This window comes from Mucor mucedo, assembly GCF_025094135.1.
Source record: "Mucor mucedo strain NRRL 3635 chromosome Unknown EV154scaffold_161, whole genome shotgun sequence".
Taxonomy (NCBI): Eukaryota; Fungi; Mucoromycota; class Mucoromycetes; order Mucorales; family Mucoraceae; genus Mucor; species Mucor mucedo.
The window spans coordinates 63,347-82,978 of record NW_026252445.1 but is presented as its reverse complement, the minus strand read 5'-3'; the positions used below and the strand labels follow the sequence as shown (position 1 = coordinate 82,978).

At 37.2% G+C, this 19,632-nt stretch overlaps 4 protein-coding genes across 4 annotated transcripts; 3 read left to right on the top strand and 1 right to left on the bottom strand.

Moving 5' to 3' along the window:
• Window positions 1–4,700: 4,700 nt before the first annotated feature.
• EV154DRAFT_578343 (uncharacterized protein) lies at window positions 4,701–6,035 on the bottom strand (the record flags this gene model as incomplete). Its single annotated transcript, XM_051606555.1, has 5 exons — window positions 5,707–6,035; window positions 5,401–5,680; window positions 5,130–5,371; window positions 4,957–5,073; window positions 4,701–4,895 (listed from the first exon to the last, which is right to left on the bottom strand). The coding sequence occupies exons 1-5, from the start codon at window positions 5,998–6,000 to the stop codon at window positions 4,701–4,703; spliced, it is 1,128 nt and encodes a 375-aa protein (XP_051452015.1). The 5' UTR covers window positions 6,001–6,035.
• Window positions 6,036–7,597: 1,562 nt separating this feature from the next.
• EV154DRAFT_486901 (uncharacterized protein) lies at window positions 7,598–8,699 on the top strand (the record flags this gene model as incomplete). Its single annotated transcript, XM_051598908.1, has 3 exons — window positions 7,598–7,812; window positions 7,845–8,018; window positions 8,078–8,699. The coding sequence occupies 3 exons, from the start codon at window positions 7,598–7,600 to the stop codon at window positions 8,697–8,699; spliced, it is 1,011 nt and encodes a 336-aa protein (XP_051452014.1).
• A 379-nt stretch (window positions 8,700–9,078) lies between these two features.
• EV154DRAFT_569723 (uncharacterized protein) lies at window positions 9,079–11,268 on the top strand (the record flags this gene model as incomplete). The annotated part of the gene is made up of 1 exon (XM_051606154.1): window positions 9,079–11,268. The coding sequence occupies one exon, from the start codon at window positions 9,079–9,081 to the stop codon at window positions 11,266–11,268; it is 2,190 nt and encodes a 729-aa protein (XP_051452013.1).
• Window positions 11,269–16,052: 4,784 nt separating this feature from the next.
• EV154DRAFT_569720 (uncharacterized protein) lies at window positions 16,053–18,216 on the top strand (the record flags this gene model as incomplete). Its single annotated transcript, XM_051606153.1, has 2 exons — window positions 16,053–17,010; window positions 17,387–18,216. The coding sequence occupies 2 exons, from the start codon at window positions 16,053–16,055 to the stop codon at window positions 18,214–18,216; spliced, it is 1,788 nt and encodes a 595-aa protein (XP_051452012.1).
• Between the last annotated feature and the right edge of the window lie 1,416 nt (window positions 18,217–19,632).

The window sequence follows — 19,632 nt, the reverse complement described above, 5'->3', positions numbered from 1 at the left end:
AAAAAAAAATTGAAGTCTTTTTATACAACTCTATCAGTGACCGTTAAGCATATTTATTTCGGAAAAACTATTATACCGAGAATTACACCCCAAATGAATTACACCCTTTTTACCCACACACAAAGGTTTGTAGTGTCTGTTAACGTATGGGCAACAACCGAGAGAGTCTCGTAAGGTTCTTTCAACTCGATTCTCCACCCAAACTCAAATCGACTTTTTCGAGTTCATTAATAAACATGCACTATGTAAAATTTCAGTTTTGTGTTTCGTCCATTTATATGCTTTAATAAAATCTTAATTTCTGTGTTGCTGTATTCCTTTGCTACTTTGGCCATTAATACTTCATTCTAGATTGTACAGATAAAATCTGGGTGATATGGTAACCATTGCCTAAATTGTAGTATTTGTTTTGGAGGTGAATGTAAGTGGAAACATAATCAAAGCATTTAACGATACAGTGACATCTGTGTTAATTACAGTTTCTTCTGTGAGAAGAAAATGCGTGTACGAACAGTTACCAATGATGTTAATGTATGTGAGATCCCATCCTCCATATCTCAATATACAAATGCAACAATACATAAACCATGAAACTTAGCTGGATGATACCCGTACCTCCTGTATTACAACTCATAGCTAGCGATTGAAATATAAGAACCATGCTTTACCTCGGATTATACAAACTTTCTATCTGTTGACGTGACAGATATCATACGTTGACAGCAAGTCTATGTACCTGAAAGTTATCTGACTAATTCTAGATAGCCGCATAAATTTTAAAAGTTTATATACTTAACGCTTTGTTCAATAAATACAATTGTAGCTGTCGCCTGTGGGTGATAAAGAGTGTCAAACCAGACTAGACAGGGCACATTATGTTAAGTTTTCACATTACCAACGCCATATGACTTAAAAGAAGGCACAGTAGAAAATAATTTTTAAGAAAGCAACATTTTGAGCATAAAAAATTGTTGCTCAAGTTTAGATGAGGATCTACGAAACAGAAAAATGGTTTTGATAACACTGTTAGATGCAGAAACGTTGTCTCGATATTTTTAAAACTATTAGAGGATGTAAACGTTAATTTCTAATGTCAAATTAATAGAAACATGATATTTCACGTAACTAATACATTGGTATACACATTAATTATTTAAAAGATATATAAGATACAGATAACTTTCTCATAATAAATCATAATAATTATGTATTTAAATAATGTTAATCGTTAAGAATTATGATGAAGTGTTTCACTTTGAAGTTATAACATACAAAAAATAATGTTTAATGTTATTAACGAATGTATTATACAATGACAATTAGTTTCTTGAGGTTTTTCTCAGGTATAATATTTATCAGTTTTGAAAGCAAGGTTGTTTCTTTTTTACAAAGTACTGACAGTTGATACGTTTAAACGTCAACTATAATAAAATATTCTTTATAATCTTATTAATATTAAACAACCAAATGTTATTATGTACAATAAGTTATATTAAATCACAACTAAAATTTTCTTTATGTTTACTTTCAGATATACATACCTAAACAATTAAGCAAGAATGCTGAATTCATTAAATCACACCAGTTACATGATTATTCGTACTAATTGTTGCGAAAAGAAAAGTATCTTAAAATGTTTATTTAACTGAATGGGTTCTATAAGAAATGGAATCTTTTTAATTGCGTGAGTTGGTGTGATATAAATCAAACTACTTTAGAGAAGTAAGCGACGCAATTTAATTAAAACCATCCGAAATGAGTAATTTGGTACACTTGATGATATAACTGAAGACAAAAAATGACAGTGATTAAAAGAAAATAAAATAAATGCAACCGATTATCAAGTTTTTTTTACGCGCATTTCATGGTTAGGACCCAATATTGCCCTTCTGTTGTATTCGAGGAGTATATACACCACAGTATTGGTATACTCCGACGATTGAAGTAATTTATCATTTTTCAGATTTTGACATATGTCAGCTGCTCATCTAAAATTCACGTAGCACTAAGGGGAATTTCCCTGTTACGGACTGTTATTTTTATTATCCTTGATGTACCTTGCGGGATATTGACAGCTTGGATGATTTATAATGAAATCTACCCACGATGGTAGTTTTCCCGTTTACAGTTATGGCTATGTTCAAGGTGTATAAAAGAACCCTTTATTTTTATATTTAATAAAACAAAAAAGTTATTTTGCAATCCGGTTAATAATTAGTCTTATAGATTATTTTCTTTGTTGTATTTTTCACCTTCCAAATTTTTATATCTTTATATTTTTATATTTTTATATTTTTATATTTTTATATTTTTATATTTTTATATTTTTATATTTTTATATTTTTATATTTTTATATTTTTATATTTTTTATATTTTTATATTGTTATATTTTTATATTTCTATATTTTATTATTTTGTTATTTTATTATATTAATATAGTTTTAGATAACATCAACACCAACACCAACACCAACACCACTACGATCATCATCATCCACTTCTACTTCCACCACACCTTCCTTCTCCTTACCTTCCTCTACCAGGTCAATATACTCATCATCAGCACTTGGGGGTTCGGTGTCACTGGGCCGAACGTGGGCCAGATGGTGATCAGTAAACTTTTTCCATCTGATATTATCGTCCACAGCACGCTGTATAAGTATACGAGCGCCAGAATTTACAGCGTGCTCCCCAAGTGCAGAAGCCAGATAAGTTTCCTCTTGCTTGATGTGGTGGTCCAGCCAAAAGACATCCCGCTGCAAACAAATTTCAATTCATGTTTTCTTTTTAATAAATAACCTAAAAGTATCTTACCTCTAAACGGATCTGTTCCTCTTTCAAACATTTCCATCGCAACCAAAGCGAGACTTCCTTTGACCAGTTCACATCCCAAAATCCATTCTCTTTTTCAAGTACAAAGTCCAAGGTGAGCGACTTTATGTTATCTACTCACAATTTAATATATATATTTATATATATATATATATTTGGCAATGGAAAGAGTATATATTTCTTAGAACATACCTGCATTTGGGCTTTCAATCAACTCTTTGTTGTTCAAATTGTACATATAGATAACGTCAGCCACCAAGGACTTCTGCTTTCTCAAGGCTTCTTGTAGCTTTCCTGCCAATTTGGTCCCTGGTAAAAAAAAAAAAAAAAAAAAAAAAAAAAAAAAAAGTTAAACTTTGATGATACAAGTATTTTAAATACGTACCGATGTGTCCACTATGAATTTTATCCCCAAGGTCAAAGTAGACTTGGACATTACTTCTTGAAATATCTCTGTATAATGCCTCTTTGACCTTGAGGAAGGCCAACCACTGAGACTCGGCAAAACCAAGATAATCAGGTCTCAAAATGGTAGGTCTTTCGGAGACGTTACGACCGGCAGCCCTCTCCACACCACAAAGATACTCCTCGATCTTGGGCAACTCATTGGGGAAATAGGACCTACCGGTGGAGCTAACAACATAGGCGGTGTCGTTGCCATTGAGGATGCTCCTACAAGTTATGATAAAATTGGTGAATATAAAATAGCTTAAAAAACATATTAGATAAAAAGAAGACTTACTGGAAGCTAAGGTACACGCTCAACAACAAAGGAAAAGTATGCTCGTCTACATAGCTTTTTGGAAGTGCATCTGACACATCATATCCAGAACATCCTCGCTCCCCAAGATCACCCACTTGATTGGCGTAACGCTCCTCCACATTCTTATAACGATTCATGGGCCACTTTCCAATCTTGTTTCCAACTTGTAACATTTCAACCTCAAGCCGGTAAATTTTCTCTTTCAAGATTTTGGCTAATAAAAATAATATATCATAGGATTAAGTATAGATCTGCATTATCTTTAAATAGTTAACGTACCCAGGTTGTGTTTGACAACTGTGTTCCTGTACTTAACAGCCATATGCAGGACATACCGCCGGTTCTCAGTCATCATGGGCTTGGTCATGGTAATGTATTTGGCCAAGTAAGACCAAAGTCTTTCCATGCCTTCACCGTCAGTCAACCCAAAGTTTTCAATATATCTCGGGTTGTACTTGACCTGACAGTGCATTACATGAACGTAAGCATGGAAGACAGACAGACCCAAGCGGTCAGAACCGGCGATTCCGGGGACGTTCAGCTAAAACTTATAAATTAGTGATATGATAACTGTCAATTTTTGATACAACATACCTTGATAGATGGCTCCAGTTTGCATACAATGTCATACATGACATGTAAAGAAACCTTTCTACCAAGCTGGTTCTCGACAGAGGCTATAGCAGCCAGTGGATACTTAAACCTATGATAAATTAATATGTATCGATTTTTAAAAAAAAAACAAAGAAAAGCGAATGTTACCCTTCCCCGGCGTTCATGTCTGCAAGTTGGAACACAGTATCGTGTCTAGCGCAGCCACTGCCAAAGACACCACGGACAGGATATATGGCCGATGTGCGGTTCTGGTGCACCAAGGCTTGAAAGATCCGGGGTTCTTCCACCGTAGACTTCTTGGTATTAAGGCTCTTGGCAGTGGCAGCATCATTGGTGGCAGCATCCTTGGTGGCGGTAGTAATAGCAGTGGCGGCGGTGGCGGCGGTGGTGGCGGTAGACGTAGCCTTGGCGGTGGTAGAAGTAGCCTTGGCTCCAGGCTATATGTGAATAAAAAGGATATAGACATTTTAATACATTGCATTATGATACTTAGTAACTATCAATTACCTTCTCTGATTTGTCAAATGACTGGACCAAGTCTTCATTCATCCAAAAGTTCTTGAATTTCCCAAGGCCCGAAACCTTAGAAAGATCACCTTCATCCGCCAGCAATCTTGTACCTCTCAAATGAAAGTTTCCATCCATCGTCATGAACTGCTTGTCATTAACATTGGTTGATCCAACCTGTTGTAAAAATTACTTAAAAAGTTAATAAAGCAGTTTTTTTTTCTTTTTCTTTAAAAACCTCAGGACAAGCAGGACACGACGTGGAAACTTCCCCCAGTACCATCTGTTCCGACAGCTCAACCATCTTATGGTAAAGAAGGATGGTGTTTGAGCATTTTTCCTCCGAGATAGTGGTCTACATGGAATATAAGAAAATAAAACAAAACATGTTGATTTTCTTTTATATTATACCTTTTCGGTGCCAGGAGCCCAGGCGTCATAGAAGCTTGATATTTTCTCAGCAGAACCTGCAAAGGTGTTTCTTAGTCTAAGAAAAAAATCACAGAGACTAAAATGTACAGCACCTGTTGTTCTGTTTGGTGACAAAGGAAAAAATCCAGATTCCACCAAAGCAACAGGCAAGGTATTACAATGGCTACAGTAGAAAAATCCTTCGCTATTTTTTACACCTTTGAAACTTCGTATAAGTATAACTAATATTAAAATAGTGACATCACATTACCCCAGACAAAAAAGAAGTTGACTTTGGCTAGCCTCATATAGTCATCGGGACACCCACAAGAAGGACTCCTAAGACAACCTTGGCCATCCAACATATTGGGCAAGCCGCCATTATGAGCCAAAAAAGCCAGATATGCATTTGGAAAGACCTTCATAAGGTCCTTCCAAGCCGCAGAAAGCTTCTGTAACTTGATTCTATGTTGAGTCAAGTTGACAACAGGCTCAGTGCTGACAGCCTGGGTAGTGACAGGCTGGGTAATAACAGGCTGAATAGTAGCAGCCTCATTGACAGGTTCAGGTTGAGTACAAAAAAATCGTCGTGATCGTTCCATGCACCGTGATCATCATCACCACCACCAGGAGAATTCATGTCGCAGTCGTGATCATCGGAACGAAAAGCTTTTTCGTGGTTAAGTTCATCGTCATCCTCAGTAACGGGCAAGGGTCCTTCGAGATAACAGTTTTTTCCATATAATTGATGAGTTAATTTCTCCTTTTGTTTGAGTTCTTCTTCTTCTTGCTGTTTGATGTAATCATCAGTAATGTACATGTACAATTGTTGCTTTGGTTTTTTATGTGCCTTAGAAATATTAGGTGCCATTGTAATTTTGTTTATAAGAAAAAGGGAAAAGGAATCAAAATCCAGTCACTTCGCCCAGTAAAGAAAAATAATTTTTATTTTTTTCAGCTCAGAATTTCGTAACTATTCGAGTAACTACTCGACAACTGTGCGGTAAATGCTCAAATTAGATATCTAAATTAGCAGGGACGGATGTTCAATATGATGAATTTTTTTTTAGTTATGGGGATGAGGTGATTTCATTTATTAACAAGAACTATTTCAATCGTCTATTTGGGGCCGAATCGGCCCCAAATAGACGGTGGTGTTTCAATCAATTTCTCCGTGATTTTTGATCTTCTGTCCAATAAAAATATATTGAATCAAACGGGTAAACCTTGAGCATTATTACTGTACCTTTTTTTAAAATAATTTACTTGCTTCCATCTCGACCATTTCACCAATAGAATAGACCCCATCTTGAAAAAATCAAATCCGAAATGCCTAAAAAAAATAAACGTACTGCTGTTAATTCACTTATTTCAGTCTCTCCTCACTGTTTGAGAAAGACTGAGGCCCGTGAACTTTTAAAAGGAAGGCTCGACTTTAACGCACCCGGACTCCGTTTTTACGGTGTGCTAAAACCACATAATAAATGCTATTGTCTACAAAAGGAAAGATGTTTCACGAATAAAAGATCGGGAATAAGTAACCCGGCTTCATGGAAATTTCTTCATTATAACACAACTCTACACTCCCACTGATTTTTTTTTGAGTTTTAAATTTTTTTTAAGAAATAAATTCTCCTTCCTAGTTTAGAAGATGGGGGGTCGAGATTTGGGGGTTCATTGAAAATTGGGGGTTCTCAATCTGGGGGGTTTGGGGGTAAAAAGCTTACAAAAATTTTTGATTGAAATACGATTTTTATTGGTTCAGATTATTTTATAAAATAGCTACTATATCAGCGCCTTTTATCGCCTCAACACGTAAACGTATACCCTTGGGATACTTCAATCGATGAAGCATCGCTAAAGTAGAGTTGTATAGCCTTTGACGCAGAAGAGCTTACCTAGAGATAGTGTTAGTTAGTGAAAAAATTATGTACTGAATAAGATGATTAACTATACCTTTTTCAATAAAAAAAATAGCGATAGACCTTTAAGAGACTTTAATGGAAGCAAACTGGTTAATATGTAGTTGTATTGCGTTGTTTATCATTTACTTACATTGTTGGTACATAATATACTACTATTTAATCCTATAATCAAGGTTTTATTTGTTAATAAAGCGTTAAACATTCTTGGCTTTAATTGATAATTACCATTTAAACCTGCCAGTTACAAAAGATGCAAAGCTAATTTGTCTTAAGGGCTTAACAGTTAGAAACCAACTTTTTAAGTGATGTGATATATCTTACCTTACAAGAAAAAAAAAATAACGGAAATAAAGAGAAAAAAAATAACTGAAAGAAAGAGAAAAAATTTATCTAAGCTAAGCTAAGATTTTCGCTGAAATAACAAGACTAAATTAGCGCGAATGACAGAAGCTTGCATAATTTATAGCGTAGATAATTGACATATTTTTATTTTATATTATACGTTCTTCTTTCCCATTACACTTACTTATTATACATCTCACTATGGAAAAGTATACAAGCACGTTTAACTGCAAAACAAGTAATACTCTTAAACATGTTACTTGTCCATTTTGTACCCTTACAAAAAAACCTTCGAATTGGAGAAATATAAAACTCACGTTCAACGTGAGCACCCTGAAAAAGTTGGATCGACTGAATTCAACAGAGTATACAACTGGCGAAAAAGGTATTGTTTTTGACGCTGAGAATGTCTATTTGTTAGTTACTAATTTTGTTTTCTCATATGAAGAACAAAACATAGATCAAACCAGAATAATAGTACGGAACCTGTGAACCACAGGTTTACTGAATATACTCAACCTGCATTAGAAGTATCAAACCCAAACGTGGCTACCGGTAGCGACTCTGATGATGGCACAACTATGGCCGAAGATGCTGAAGTTCACGATACCGAGGATTTTTAGTAAGTAGAAATATATTTGATATTTATAAACGAAAAATATACTCACAAATTTTAAACAGTTCTGATAATGAAGTTTACAGTTCTTGTGAAGAGGATTTTGACGACGAAGCTGATATCAACCAAGGGTTCCTTCTCAATACAATTCTTCCTATTGCCCAAAGTTTTGAAAACATTTCTGCTGGAGCTGGTGTCGCTAACGTGGAAGACGACATGGATCGACTTCATTATGCGTCTAGTGTAATGGATGAGATGGACGATATCCCGGCTATGTCAAATCCTTTTGATTATCCCTTGCAAGGACTTATCCACGGATTTTTTTACGGCGATGAGGACTTGAAGTCTGAAAGAATGGTCAAGAAAATTCACTATCTTCTGGAAGTGACTTTGAAGTTACAGAAAGCTTCAAAAGTACCACTGGTTTTACCTGCTCCTGACAGAATTTTCAACTTTCTCACGATGGTAAAACCCAAAATCCCTGGTTTCGCTCCTGTCGAACGCAAGGCTCGCAACAAGAAAGGGGAGGAGCATTCGTTCTTTATGAATGAGCCCTCCGTGTACCTGGAACACCTAGTAGCTACTCCTGGTATGACTAAAAAGATGGCTACATGTGATGATCTGACTTACTTCTTGATAAGAACCATAATAAAAATAACATCAGATACACTTACATCATACATCTAACACTAAAATATTAATATCTCACCATCACTACTTTATAAAGCAAATACACTTCTTTAGTCTCTACAAGTCCTTAACTAAAATAGTGCAAGAAGACACCGCACTAAAATAGTGTACTTCCATTATGCAATAATTTTATAATTTAAATTCAGACATCTTATATATATCCTTTATTCTTTGACCTTGATAATCCCTAATTCTCTTTTAAACAATAAAACATATCAACAGTCTCAAAGTATTCTTACTTTTGTTTTATTTCCTTTTGTTCTGAATTTTTATTATCCCAAAACACCACACTACACTTCCTGATTATACTTCAAATCGATGCTTTGACTTAAACCACGGCACAAAATGGAGGAATCACCCAAGCTTCCAAACACCAATGGTGACCGCGCATGGTAAAGACATTTGGGTCGGTGATCTAGTCGAGAATAACATTGGCAACTGTTATCTTTTAAGTAAGTTTGTCACAGTTGCAAAGCCAAATTCACCTGGAAATCATGTTGTTTGTGAGGCTTTCGAGGTCTTACATGGTGGTTTGTCAAGCGGTAACCATATGCCGTTTTTGGATTCAAACACGAACTTTGGAATTGTTCCCGAGAAGCATTATTTAGCAGTAGACCATATTGATAATGTTATTTCGAAGCTACCAAATTTCAAAGGAGATGGATGTACCGTAGAATACAATACTAACGGCGAAATCTGTCTTGTGGCATTTGGTCTTAATGGTGATATTTATAACCTTTGGAACGGTCTTCATTTCAGCACAAAGTTTAAGAGAGTTCGACCTAGCAGTCCCAATGTCCAACAACTAATGAAAGTCATTATCTCGCCCATTATCCTCTGGTCTGATGACACTTCTGGTAACAAATCCAAGCAGTACAATGTATTTGATAGCTACCTGATGTACTTGGCTGCAATGCCCATGGAAGAGAGAAATCACCGTGAGAATACCATGTTCATTTGTACTTCTGACAAGAACTTGAAAGCTGTCAATATGGTAAGCTCTCTAGTTGATGATCTCGCAAAGCTGGAAGATGGAATTGAGGTGTATTCTTACGATCATGGTGAATATATTCTTTTGGTCGCGCCTCTACTCTTGTTGACGGCTGATAACCCAAGACATTCAGAATTAGCTATGCACAAAGGTACTAATGCTAGACATCCATGCCGTGCGTGCTTACGTCCTAAGCCAAAGAAACTATCTGATTTACTTCGATCTGATGAAGGTTCCGACGTGGCATATATCTCCCACGACTATCCCAAGAGACGGTTAGAGGATCTTCACGAAGTTGTTCAGTGCAAAGTAAATGATCCACAACGCTTCAAAATGTTGGATCAAACATACAGTTTTTCCGTCAATGGTAGTGAGGCATTTCTTCGTCTTAATGCTTTCGATCCCACCAGGGATTGTCCTGTAGAAGTCCTCCATACGGTTTCACTTGGTTGCGTTAAATACCTTGTCGATTATCTTACCAAAACGGTCCTCTCTCCATCCGAGATAGTCACTCTTGATGCGGCTTTGCAATCCTCAAGAAATCGTGATGCTTACCCAAGAACCTTTAGACGTAGTCTTCGTCACAGTGGTTCCTTTGTTGGTAGAGATTACAAGCAGCTGGTACAAGTTCTTCCTACGGTTCTTAACAGGGTGTTTACTGACGAAAATCAATTTGGTTTATTTAAAAGATGCTTCACATCCTTGGCAAAGTTGTGTTCATTGATCTACATTCGTGGTGTGGAATCTAACTTTGACAAATACATACTTTGGTTCGAAAATGCATTGAAGGATTTCACATACCATTTGTACGGTCTGGATAATTCCATTTGTCAAACCACACAATCGAAGCCCCCGTTATTCTCGTTACGTCCTAAGGTGCACATGCTGTATCATTTGCTTGAGGATATCAAACGATTTGGTTGTCCTTTACAATACGAAACAGAAAGCTCTGAACAATTCAATAAGTTTATTCGTGAGCATCTGTTTATGACTAACAGACAATATACTTCTAGAGATGTTGCGAAGCGTTTCGGAAAGCAGTTCATCTGTCGACAGATATTTAATGGGTTTTCTTTTAATTACACAAAAGAATGGAAAGAGAATGGCTTCAAGTACGTAAAAGTAGTTCGTGGTGAAACAGGTATTGCCATCAAAGCTATGCAATCGGAAAATTCGCAGTTTAAGAAGCATTTCTTTGGTGCAAGAAAGAATATATCTGACAGCTATTACGTTTCCAAGACGGTCATTGTTGCTGGTTTGACAGGCTTATTTCAAACGGAAACTGGCTTATCATTAGGTCGGGTTGAGGAGGATGACAATAAAGTCCTACACTTATATAAATACTTGTTTGTCAAGGAAGGAGATCTGGGTGAGGGTCGCTGGCTGTCGACTGTTCAAGTAGATCGCCTCGGCAATGTATTGATTCACCCGAGCAACATCGTCCCTGTTGGTAAAGATTGGAAATGCAAAGATGTAATGGACTTTGGTTTTATTTTTGACCAGCAAAGAGACATTCGGTTGATCAACATCTCAAAGTTTGGCACGTACTGGTCTTTGATAGTAAATTTGCAATAATAAAAATCATCTTGAAAATTTACATGTAAAAACAAAACTACATGTAAAAAAAACAAAAAAAAAAATCCCAATTTGATCTTTGATTGGCTGGCCTAAGAGGAACCCCCCAAAAAAGCTGTGGTGTATTTAAGAAATCGGTCTACAGTTTTTTTTCTTCCGGTGGATAATTATTCCGCCAATTGTGTTAAGTAAATAAAATCGGGATGTATTCTCCTGCCTAAGGGTGTTCTCAAGCAAATTATTTAAAATTTTAAAATTTTGATTTTAATTAAAAATATTTGACCCCACCACTATGGAGGGGTCAAATTTTAAAAAATGTTTTCTGACATTAAAATATCATTTTAAATCGAAAAAGTACTAAAATCACATCACTCATTTTGTCTGGGAATTCTTTTCTTTCATAACAAATACTAAAAATGTCTTACAACGATAAATTATATTACTACTACCAACTTATTTGCAACCATCGCAACTTAGTTCTCGCTATATACCAGCAGCTCATTGAGAGTCAAATAGCATTGAACGAACAGGTGTTTCTTTATTACAAGACCACGTTTTTAGATTCGCCCTCTCTCTTTGAGTTGACGCCTTTTCTCATTCAATCTCATTTAACATACCCAACTGAGCCGGCCAACAATCGCCATTCATTCGCCAACTACCATTACTTCCGCATCTCTCACCCTTTTTTGACTGATAACGACAATCCACGAACCAGCTATCGCGCCATGTACCGTATGAACCGCACTACGTTCGAAAGGGTGGTAAACGAACTATGCAGAGATCCCGCTTTTCAGTCTAGAGCTGTAAACTTTATCCCTCCATACGTCCAGATTTCATGTGCAATTTGGCGCTTAGCTAACTGTCACGTTGGCTATCGCTGCGCCCACTTGACTATAGGAGTCTCTCACGGTAGTTACAGAAACTTTACGCAACGTTTTGTAAAAGCCGTTGTTAACAAATTCAAGCATCTTATCGAATGGCCCAAGGACGAGCAGCGTGTCGCTGCAATCAAACATGGTTTCCAGTATGGTATAGGCCGCACTGTTCGGGGTCTACCAGCTGTTGGAGCTTTGGACGGCAAGAACTTTGTGATTGAATCAAGAACGGAACATGCCGAGGATTGGAGGGATTGTAAGGGAGACTTTGCCATGAAACTTACGGCAGTATGTGATGATAAGAGTAAGTTTACTTACATTTCGGTTGGTGATTCAGGTAATAATTTATTTGTCCGATTGTATGCAATGATGTTGATCGTTTTGACATAGGTCGTTCACACGATGCTGCTGCTTTCAACCTCAGCGAGATAGCAACAGTTGCCTTGGAAAACCCCCAAGAGTACTTTCCTTTGAATGGGTATATCCTTGCAGGTAAAATATATAAGCGTGAATAAAATCTTCGAAAAAAACTAAATATGTTTTAGACTCGGCATACCCACTATCGCACCATATAATTGTGCCTTATCCTGCTTCGGAAGTCCTTGGAAGATCTGATGATGCTTTGGCCAAAAAAAAGTTCAACAAGATCCATTCGTCAACTCGAATGGCCATTGAAAGAGCTTTTGGTATATTGGTTTCTCGCTGGAGATTCCTCAGCAAACATATATACATCAAGGATACCGGCGATATTGTGGGTATTATCACAGCTTGTTGTATTTTACACAATCTGTGTATTGAGATGAATGACCCTGTTCTGGAATTAGTAGAAGATGAGCCGAACGATGTGACGAGCGATGAGCCTGCTGCTAGGCCGGATAGTTTTAGTCAGTCAGTCAACAGCACCGCCTATCGGAATGGTCAAACTAGAAGGGACAACATCAACCCCTATATGCCTCCTCAACAATAAACCAGTAATGTTTGTAACAAAATTATATATTTTTATTGATCAGTATTATTATTATTATTTTGACCCTGTTGGTTTCGATTGGCCATATCCTGAAGGATTGCATCAACAAGTCTTGTTGTTTCCCTGTTACTTTGAGCAAACAGTTCTGCCAATCGATCACTACGTGCAAGTAATGCAGCATTGGCCTCCCGACTATACTGAAGAAAGGACTGAAAGTGGTTGTCCCTTTCCAAAGCTTGAGTTTGTTGCACCCGGTCCAAGACACGCAACATGCTGTTCTCGATGCGTTGTTCAGACGCCGATGGTAAAGGCAACATCGAAGCTACTCTTACCTGGGTAGGTTGAAAGGGCTCCGATGCGCGTGCTGGTGTTGCTGATGGTGCTGTTGGTGCTGGTGCTGGTGGTGCTGATGGTGCTGATGGTGCTGTTGTTGTTGCTGGTGGGGATGTGATGGCTGTTGACACACGGGGTGTCTCTAATCTGCGTCTTGCAGTGGGAGGTTGATCTTGTTCACCGACAGCAAAGATCCCCTCGGAACGTACATTACCTGCTGTTGTAGGTTGGGTATCCACAGTACGTAACACATCGTCTGCAGTGTTTGTATGGGCAGTATTCTGGCTAGGACCACCAACAACCTCAGGCTCCAAATTGTCATCATCCTCAGGAGCATCTTCAATTCTTGTTCTGAACTCCCCTGAAATTGAGGAAAAAGTGACAGGTTGGAAAATATGAAGGTAAGTCTTTCAGAATGCTATATAATTTGTCATAAATGATAGAACGAGCGGGTGTTGCTTGTCCGGTAGAATTACGGGTGGCGTAATTTCTTTTGAAATCCTGCAAAAGATTTGCCCACTTGCTTCTCAACTGTTCGTCGGTCCGAGGAGCACGTTCAACATTTGCTGCATGAAATTCACTCGCAAGAAGATCAAAAATTTCATTTTTTTCCGCCAAGCTTCTAGCCGAATCCATAGCATGGAAGTGCTCATTATACCTTTCAATAAGCAACAAGGTCTCCGCTAGTCCCCATCCAGATCCTCTGAAGCGTTGTGAGCCTTCGAAATCATCTTCATTTTGGCTTTCACTTCCACGTCCACGTCCACGTCCACGTCCACGTCCACTTCCACTTCCACGTCCACTTCCACTTCCACGTCCACGTCCACGTCCACTTTCACTTCCACGTCCACTTCCACTTCCACGTCCACGTCCACGTCCACGTCCAACGATTCCATTCTGGCTGCTCTCAGGCTGACCATCAATAGGGTAAGAAGCATTATTTTGGTTGTTCATTTTTAAAATAGGTAGAGGCAAAGGTAAAGTATGTTTATTTTGATAAGAATACAAGAAAGAAATAAAATAACATTGGCGTCTGTGCCATGTACAAATGACAGTTTAGCATTTTACCAAATTGGAGTTGTGTTTTTTTGTGACTTTTGATTTTAATTAAAGGATTTATTTTAAAATTTTAAATAATTTGCTTGAGAACACCCTAAAAGAGATAAAAATTTGGTGCGAGTGTAGGCTCCGACAAATGAGAGATCAGAGAATCTAAGGAACAATAATAAATCAAGGACAGCTATCTTACGATCTTCAATAAACCAAATGAATGGTCCATCATATAAAACTACGATGGATCTTGTGGTGAGCGGTCATAGAAAGATATTTAGTAAACAAAATGATACAAGCGGTCATGTCGTATTTGGGTACGATTCACTTAAGAATAATTAAGCAAATCGTTTAAATAAAAAAACAATAAAATTTAAACAACCTTTGATGTTGCATATCAGCATACGCTTTTATACTGCTATACAACTTCTCCTACTTCGAGTACATACTTCTATATAAAAGATTGCATGATTGGCCTAAATACGATATACGAATGACAGTTGGATACAGAATGCTATACCACTGAGTTACGATATCACCGATCGAGAAAAGAAACTTCTCAGATCAATCAAGAATTATAAGAAAGAGAAACTTAATATTAATAGTTCTCTCAATGGATTAGCTACCCAGAGAGAGAATAAAACAACTATTAATATAAATGGTTCATTTACTTATATATTGATATAGTTATACTGCTGATAAAGAGTATAAAGAAATAGTGTATGAATTAATGGATACCTAGCTTCTACAACCAAATATACAAATATCGATAAGACATTTTATATTTGGGATCGTAATTTATTCATTACAAAGATAATGAATAAATGATCAACTATTATGTTCTATTGCCAATTACACTTGACAAACAAGTATGCATCTTTTACAGTAACCGTTGCATGATCTGATAAATAAGTGTCTCGTCATACTAAAGATTTATTAGATTGCTCATGCTCCCGATCCACTGATATGGGACAACGTTAACTGGAAACAATTCTAGCGAGTAGTATCCATTTAATCCAAGGCGGGAAACAAAGTATAGATCTATTCCAAAACCAGAAAGGTTGACTCATCATTAAAACTCAGGAGAGTTGTGCAATATAAAAAGGATCAATTATTTCATAGCAGCAGAGTTCTTTTAGTCCATTTTTACCTCTAATAAAAATATACTTTTATCTCATTACTTTTCTATGTAATATTTTGTCAAATACCACAGGTCACAAGCTGAAATGGGGTGTGAGAAGGGTATTATTCTATCTTTCTCTAATGGTCGAGGAACTAGGTACTACAGATCCTTATTCATAAATTCACATTTTTATTATTATATAAAGTTTTCTTTTGTTCGTTTTCTATATATAAATTCGAGACTATATCCTTTTACATATCATTGCAAATTGGTGTAGTTAAAAACAACGTTTAATTAGAAACAGTTATCTAGTCAAGAGGTAGATATAGACCCCTCGCAACATTTGGTGGAGTAGCTGGGCGTGCTGCTATTTTGGAATATAATTAAACTAAAGATTCACAAGGTTATAGAACAATACAACAACAACAACAAAAAAATGGCTACGGAAGGAAATTCAGTTTTGGTGTTGGGCGAAACTAGCGCAAAGAGTGCGCCTACATTTGCTAGTGGTGATAGACAGGATCCTGTTCAGTTTTTGGAGGACTTTAATGAAGCGGCTTCTTGGAATAACTGGGTGTCTACGGACAGAAGAAAGGAATTATTCTTCAGGTGTCTTACCCACTATGCTAGAGAATGGTTCTTGAACACTTTCAAAAGGGGATTGGAAGAATACAAGAAGATGAAATTCGATGATTGTACTAGTGCTTGTCTGGTCAAGCAACTTTCGGCAAAGTTCATTACTGCAGAATGGTTCGAGAAATACGAAGAAGCGTACGAAGACCGTGTTCAACTTAAGTCCGAATCTCCTTGGGAATTCATGAATATTAAGCGTGCGTTACTCAGAAAGTTGGATCCAGTGGAACTCGCTAGTCGTACTGAAAAGCAAACGGTGAAGGAGATCAGAAAGGGTCTATTACCTGAAGTCAAGAAGTTCTGTGATTATATTGAGAAGAATCCCTATAACAATCTGGACAAGACCAAGGTTAATACCTTCGAAGGGTTGGAATCTTTATTGCGATGGGCAGAACAATGTCACAACAACACGGGCACGGTTACAGGTCTCACCAAGGAGGTTATTAAGGTACAAGAGCCTCAACAGGTGAATACTATCTTGAAACGAAATAATGGTGATTATGGTGGGTCAAGAGCTCCTCGTGGTTACACGGAAAAGGCGGAAAACTCCAATCAATGGGAAATCCTATTTAAGAAATTAGAGAAGCTTGACAAGTTGGACGTGATTGAAAACAATCTTGCCTTAACTATAGACCTAGTGGACCACTTGGAAAAGAGATTAGATGGTGGATCCAATAACCAAGCTGATGGAAGAAAGGTGGAAGAAAGACCCTCGGACAACTGTTACAATTGTAAAGGACATGGTCACATCTCCAAAGATTGTAAGGAACCCTGCAGAGTGTGTCACTCACCTGATCACACAAGTGTTACTTGTAAGGACAAAGGCAATCAGGATTTTTGCTCAAACTCCCCACGAGATTAGGGGCCCTCGCAAGCACATCAAACTATTTTTTAAAGATCCCGATTAAGGACATTAAATTTTTTTTTTCTTTTTTCTTTTTTTTTTTTTTTTTTTTTTGTGAAAGGTTACTTCAGACTTCCAAAAGAAATCTTTTTCGGAAATCCATGACGTTGCTTTTTAAATGACCCAATTTGAATGATTAATAATAAAGTTTTTGCAGATTACTAAAATATCTTTTCCTTTATTTTTTAAAGACAAAATTTCAGTTTAACCGATTTTTTTATTATTTTAAAAAGATAAAAATTACAGTTTAAGAATGACGACCCCGCAACAAATTGCGTTTATCGTGTCTCAGTTTCAGCTCCTTATAGTTCAAATCAACGAAGAATCTGAATCTCTCGAAGAAGATAGAATGGAAATTCTTAATTCTACTGGACAACGCCTCGTAGAAAATATGACGACTGTTCATTCCAGTAGAGAACTTTACCAAGCAGAACGTCTCCAATATGATTTTATTGCCAGCAACTACCGCAATCAATATGGAGTTTCTATTAACAATCTCCCCATTTTCATGATGGGCGAACATGTAGAAAGAACAAGAACAGTAATTAGTGCTGATGATAGACGTAAATCGCGTCGATACCACTTTTGGAGATTGGAACACCCATTCCTCAATGACAATGACGAAAACCAGGTCAGTAGTTATCGCGCGAACTACCGTATGGGTAAGCGTGCTTTTGAGCATTTGGTGAACGAGCTTTCGGCACACGAAGAATTCAATCTTGTTGCTCCGAATACTATTCGGATTTATATCCAAGTCGCAACGGCTTTATTTCGGTTGGCTAATTGCCATATCGGATATCGCCAAGCGTATATGCTTTTGGGTGTTTCATCAGGTAGTTATAACAACTTCACCCCAAGAACACTCAAAGCAATTAAGGATCAACTTGGTCATTTATTTACATGGCCATCAGACCCTATCAGAGCCAATGCGATCGCTGTCGGTTTTGGGAGTAGCACTGGGGATAGATTGAATGGTGTGATTGGTGCTGTGGATTATAAGAACTTTATCATTCACCAACCGTGGGTGCTATGTTCAGGGATAGAAAGAACAAATATTCCGTGAAGCTTACTACCGTATGTGATTCTGCATTACGATTCACGTATATCAAAGTGGGTGACTCAGGTATTGTAGTAAAATGATCTACGATAAAACAATATAAAAGCTAACACAACAATATTTGTGGCAAAAGCGGTATTCACTAATTAATTTTAAATAAAGTCTTATAAAGTCTATGAGACACAAATAAAGGATCTTTATTAATTTGATAAAAAGCGAAGAAGGATCTTAATTGACCGGGATAGCTTCTTTGTAATTATTGCGGATTCTTAATATAGTGACTGTACGATCTCGAGATGGACGTCATCAGTACAATTATGATTGTACTGAGATTTAATCTCATATGAATATCTGTTTAACGTGCCTCCAGTTTTAAATAGCAATTTTTTGGATTTTGTTTCAAATTTTTTTTTTCGAAATCGAAATGGTGGCATGTGTTTTTTTTTTTTGTAGAATCCTTAAGCTAGACATACATCTGAATGTTCATTCTTAATGGTTTTGACTGATTGTGACCATGCTCATTGTGCAATTTGTTTTTTATTAAGTCAATAAACCAGTATCAAGTCTAACTTTTCTGTGAGATAAATAGGACTTGCTGACAAATTTTTTTACTTCCTGCACGACTTCTCTACTGTCACTACAGTTACTATATGCTTCAATGTAGTTCATAGACCTTTGAAAAAATCCTTTTTTATGAACTACATTGGAAGCTTTATCCAAATAGCTTGATAAGTTATCATCAAGAGACTTGAATGTGTAATCACATCTCAAACGTGCCTCCCTTTTGGCGGAACCCCAGTACATTTCTATCCAGTTGCATTCACAATGATATTTTGGATATGACTCAAAAATGTGACCTGAGTCAATAACGGCTTGCTGCAAAGCCGACTTTTGCGCCACAAAGTCGGGTCTACTTTCAAGAAAGTGACGAGCACAACACATTGATCTGTGGCCTGGCTCCTTCGACTTACATAGCATTTTCCAAACCTTGCCTTCCAGATCACGACCAAGCCATTGGCCTCTTTCCTCCAAAATCTTTCGAATACCTTTAAAGTATCGTGTCTCCTTTGTCTTCACGACATACCCCAGTCTGTTGGTGACACTGGTCTTCTTGGTGTAAAAGAAAGACTGCTCCAAGCGGGTGCCATCCGTTAAAGTTACAGTCGTGTCTTTGAACTGATACTTTTCGTTGTCTTTGTATGGCTTCTCATTAAGTGTCATACGATTTGCAACAAGAGCATCATTACCGAATGCATTGCGATTGGAACTGTTGTCAAAGAGGAAAACAGCTTGACAACCAGGGTGGAGCAGCTCAAACAAAGGGATTGCATCGTCTTGAAGCTGCTCCAACATGTCAGTGTACTTCCAGTACCCTTCTCTGCCCACGCCTGCTTTGAAAAATCTTCTAGAAGTCCAACCAGC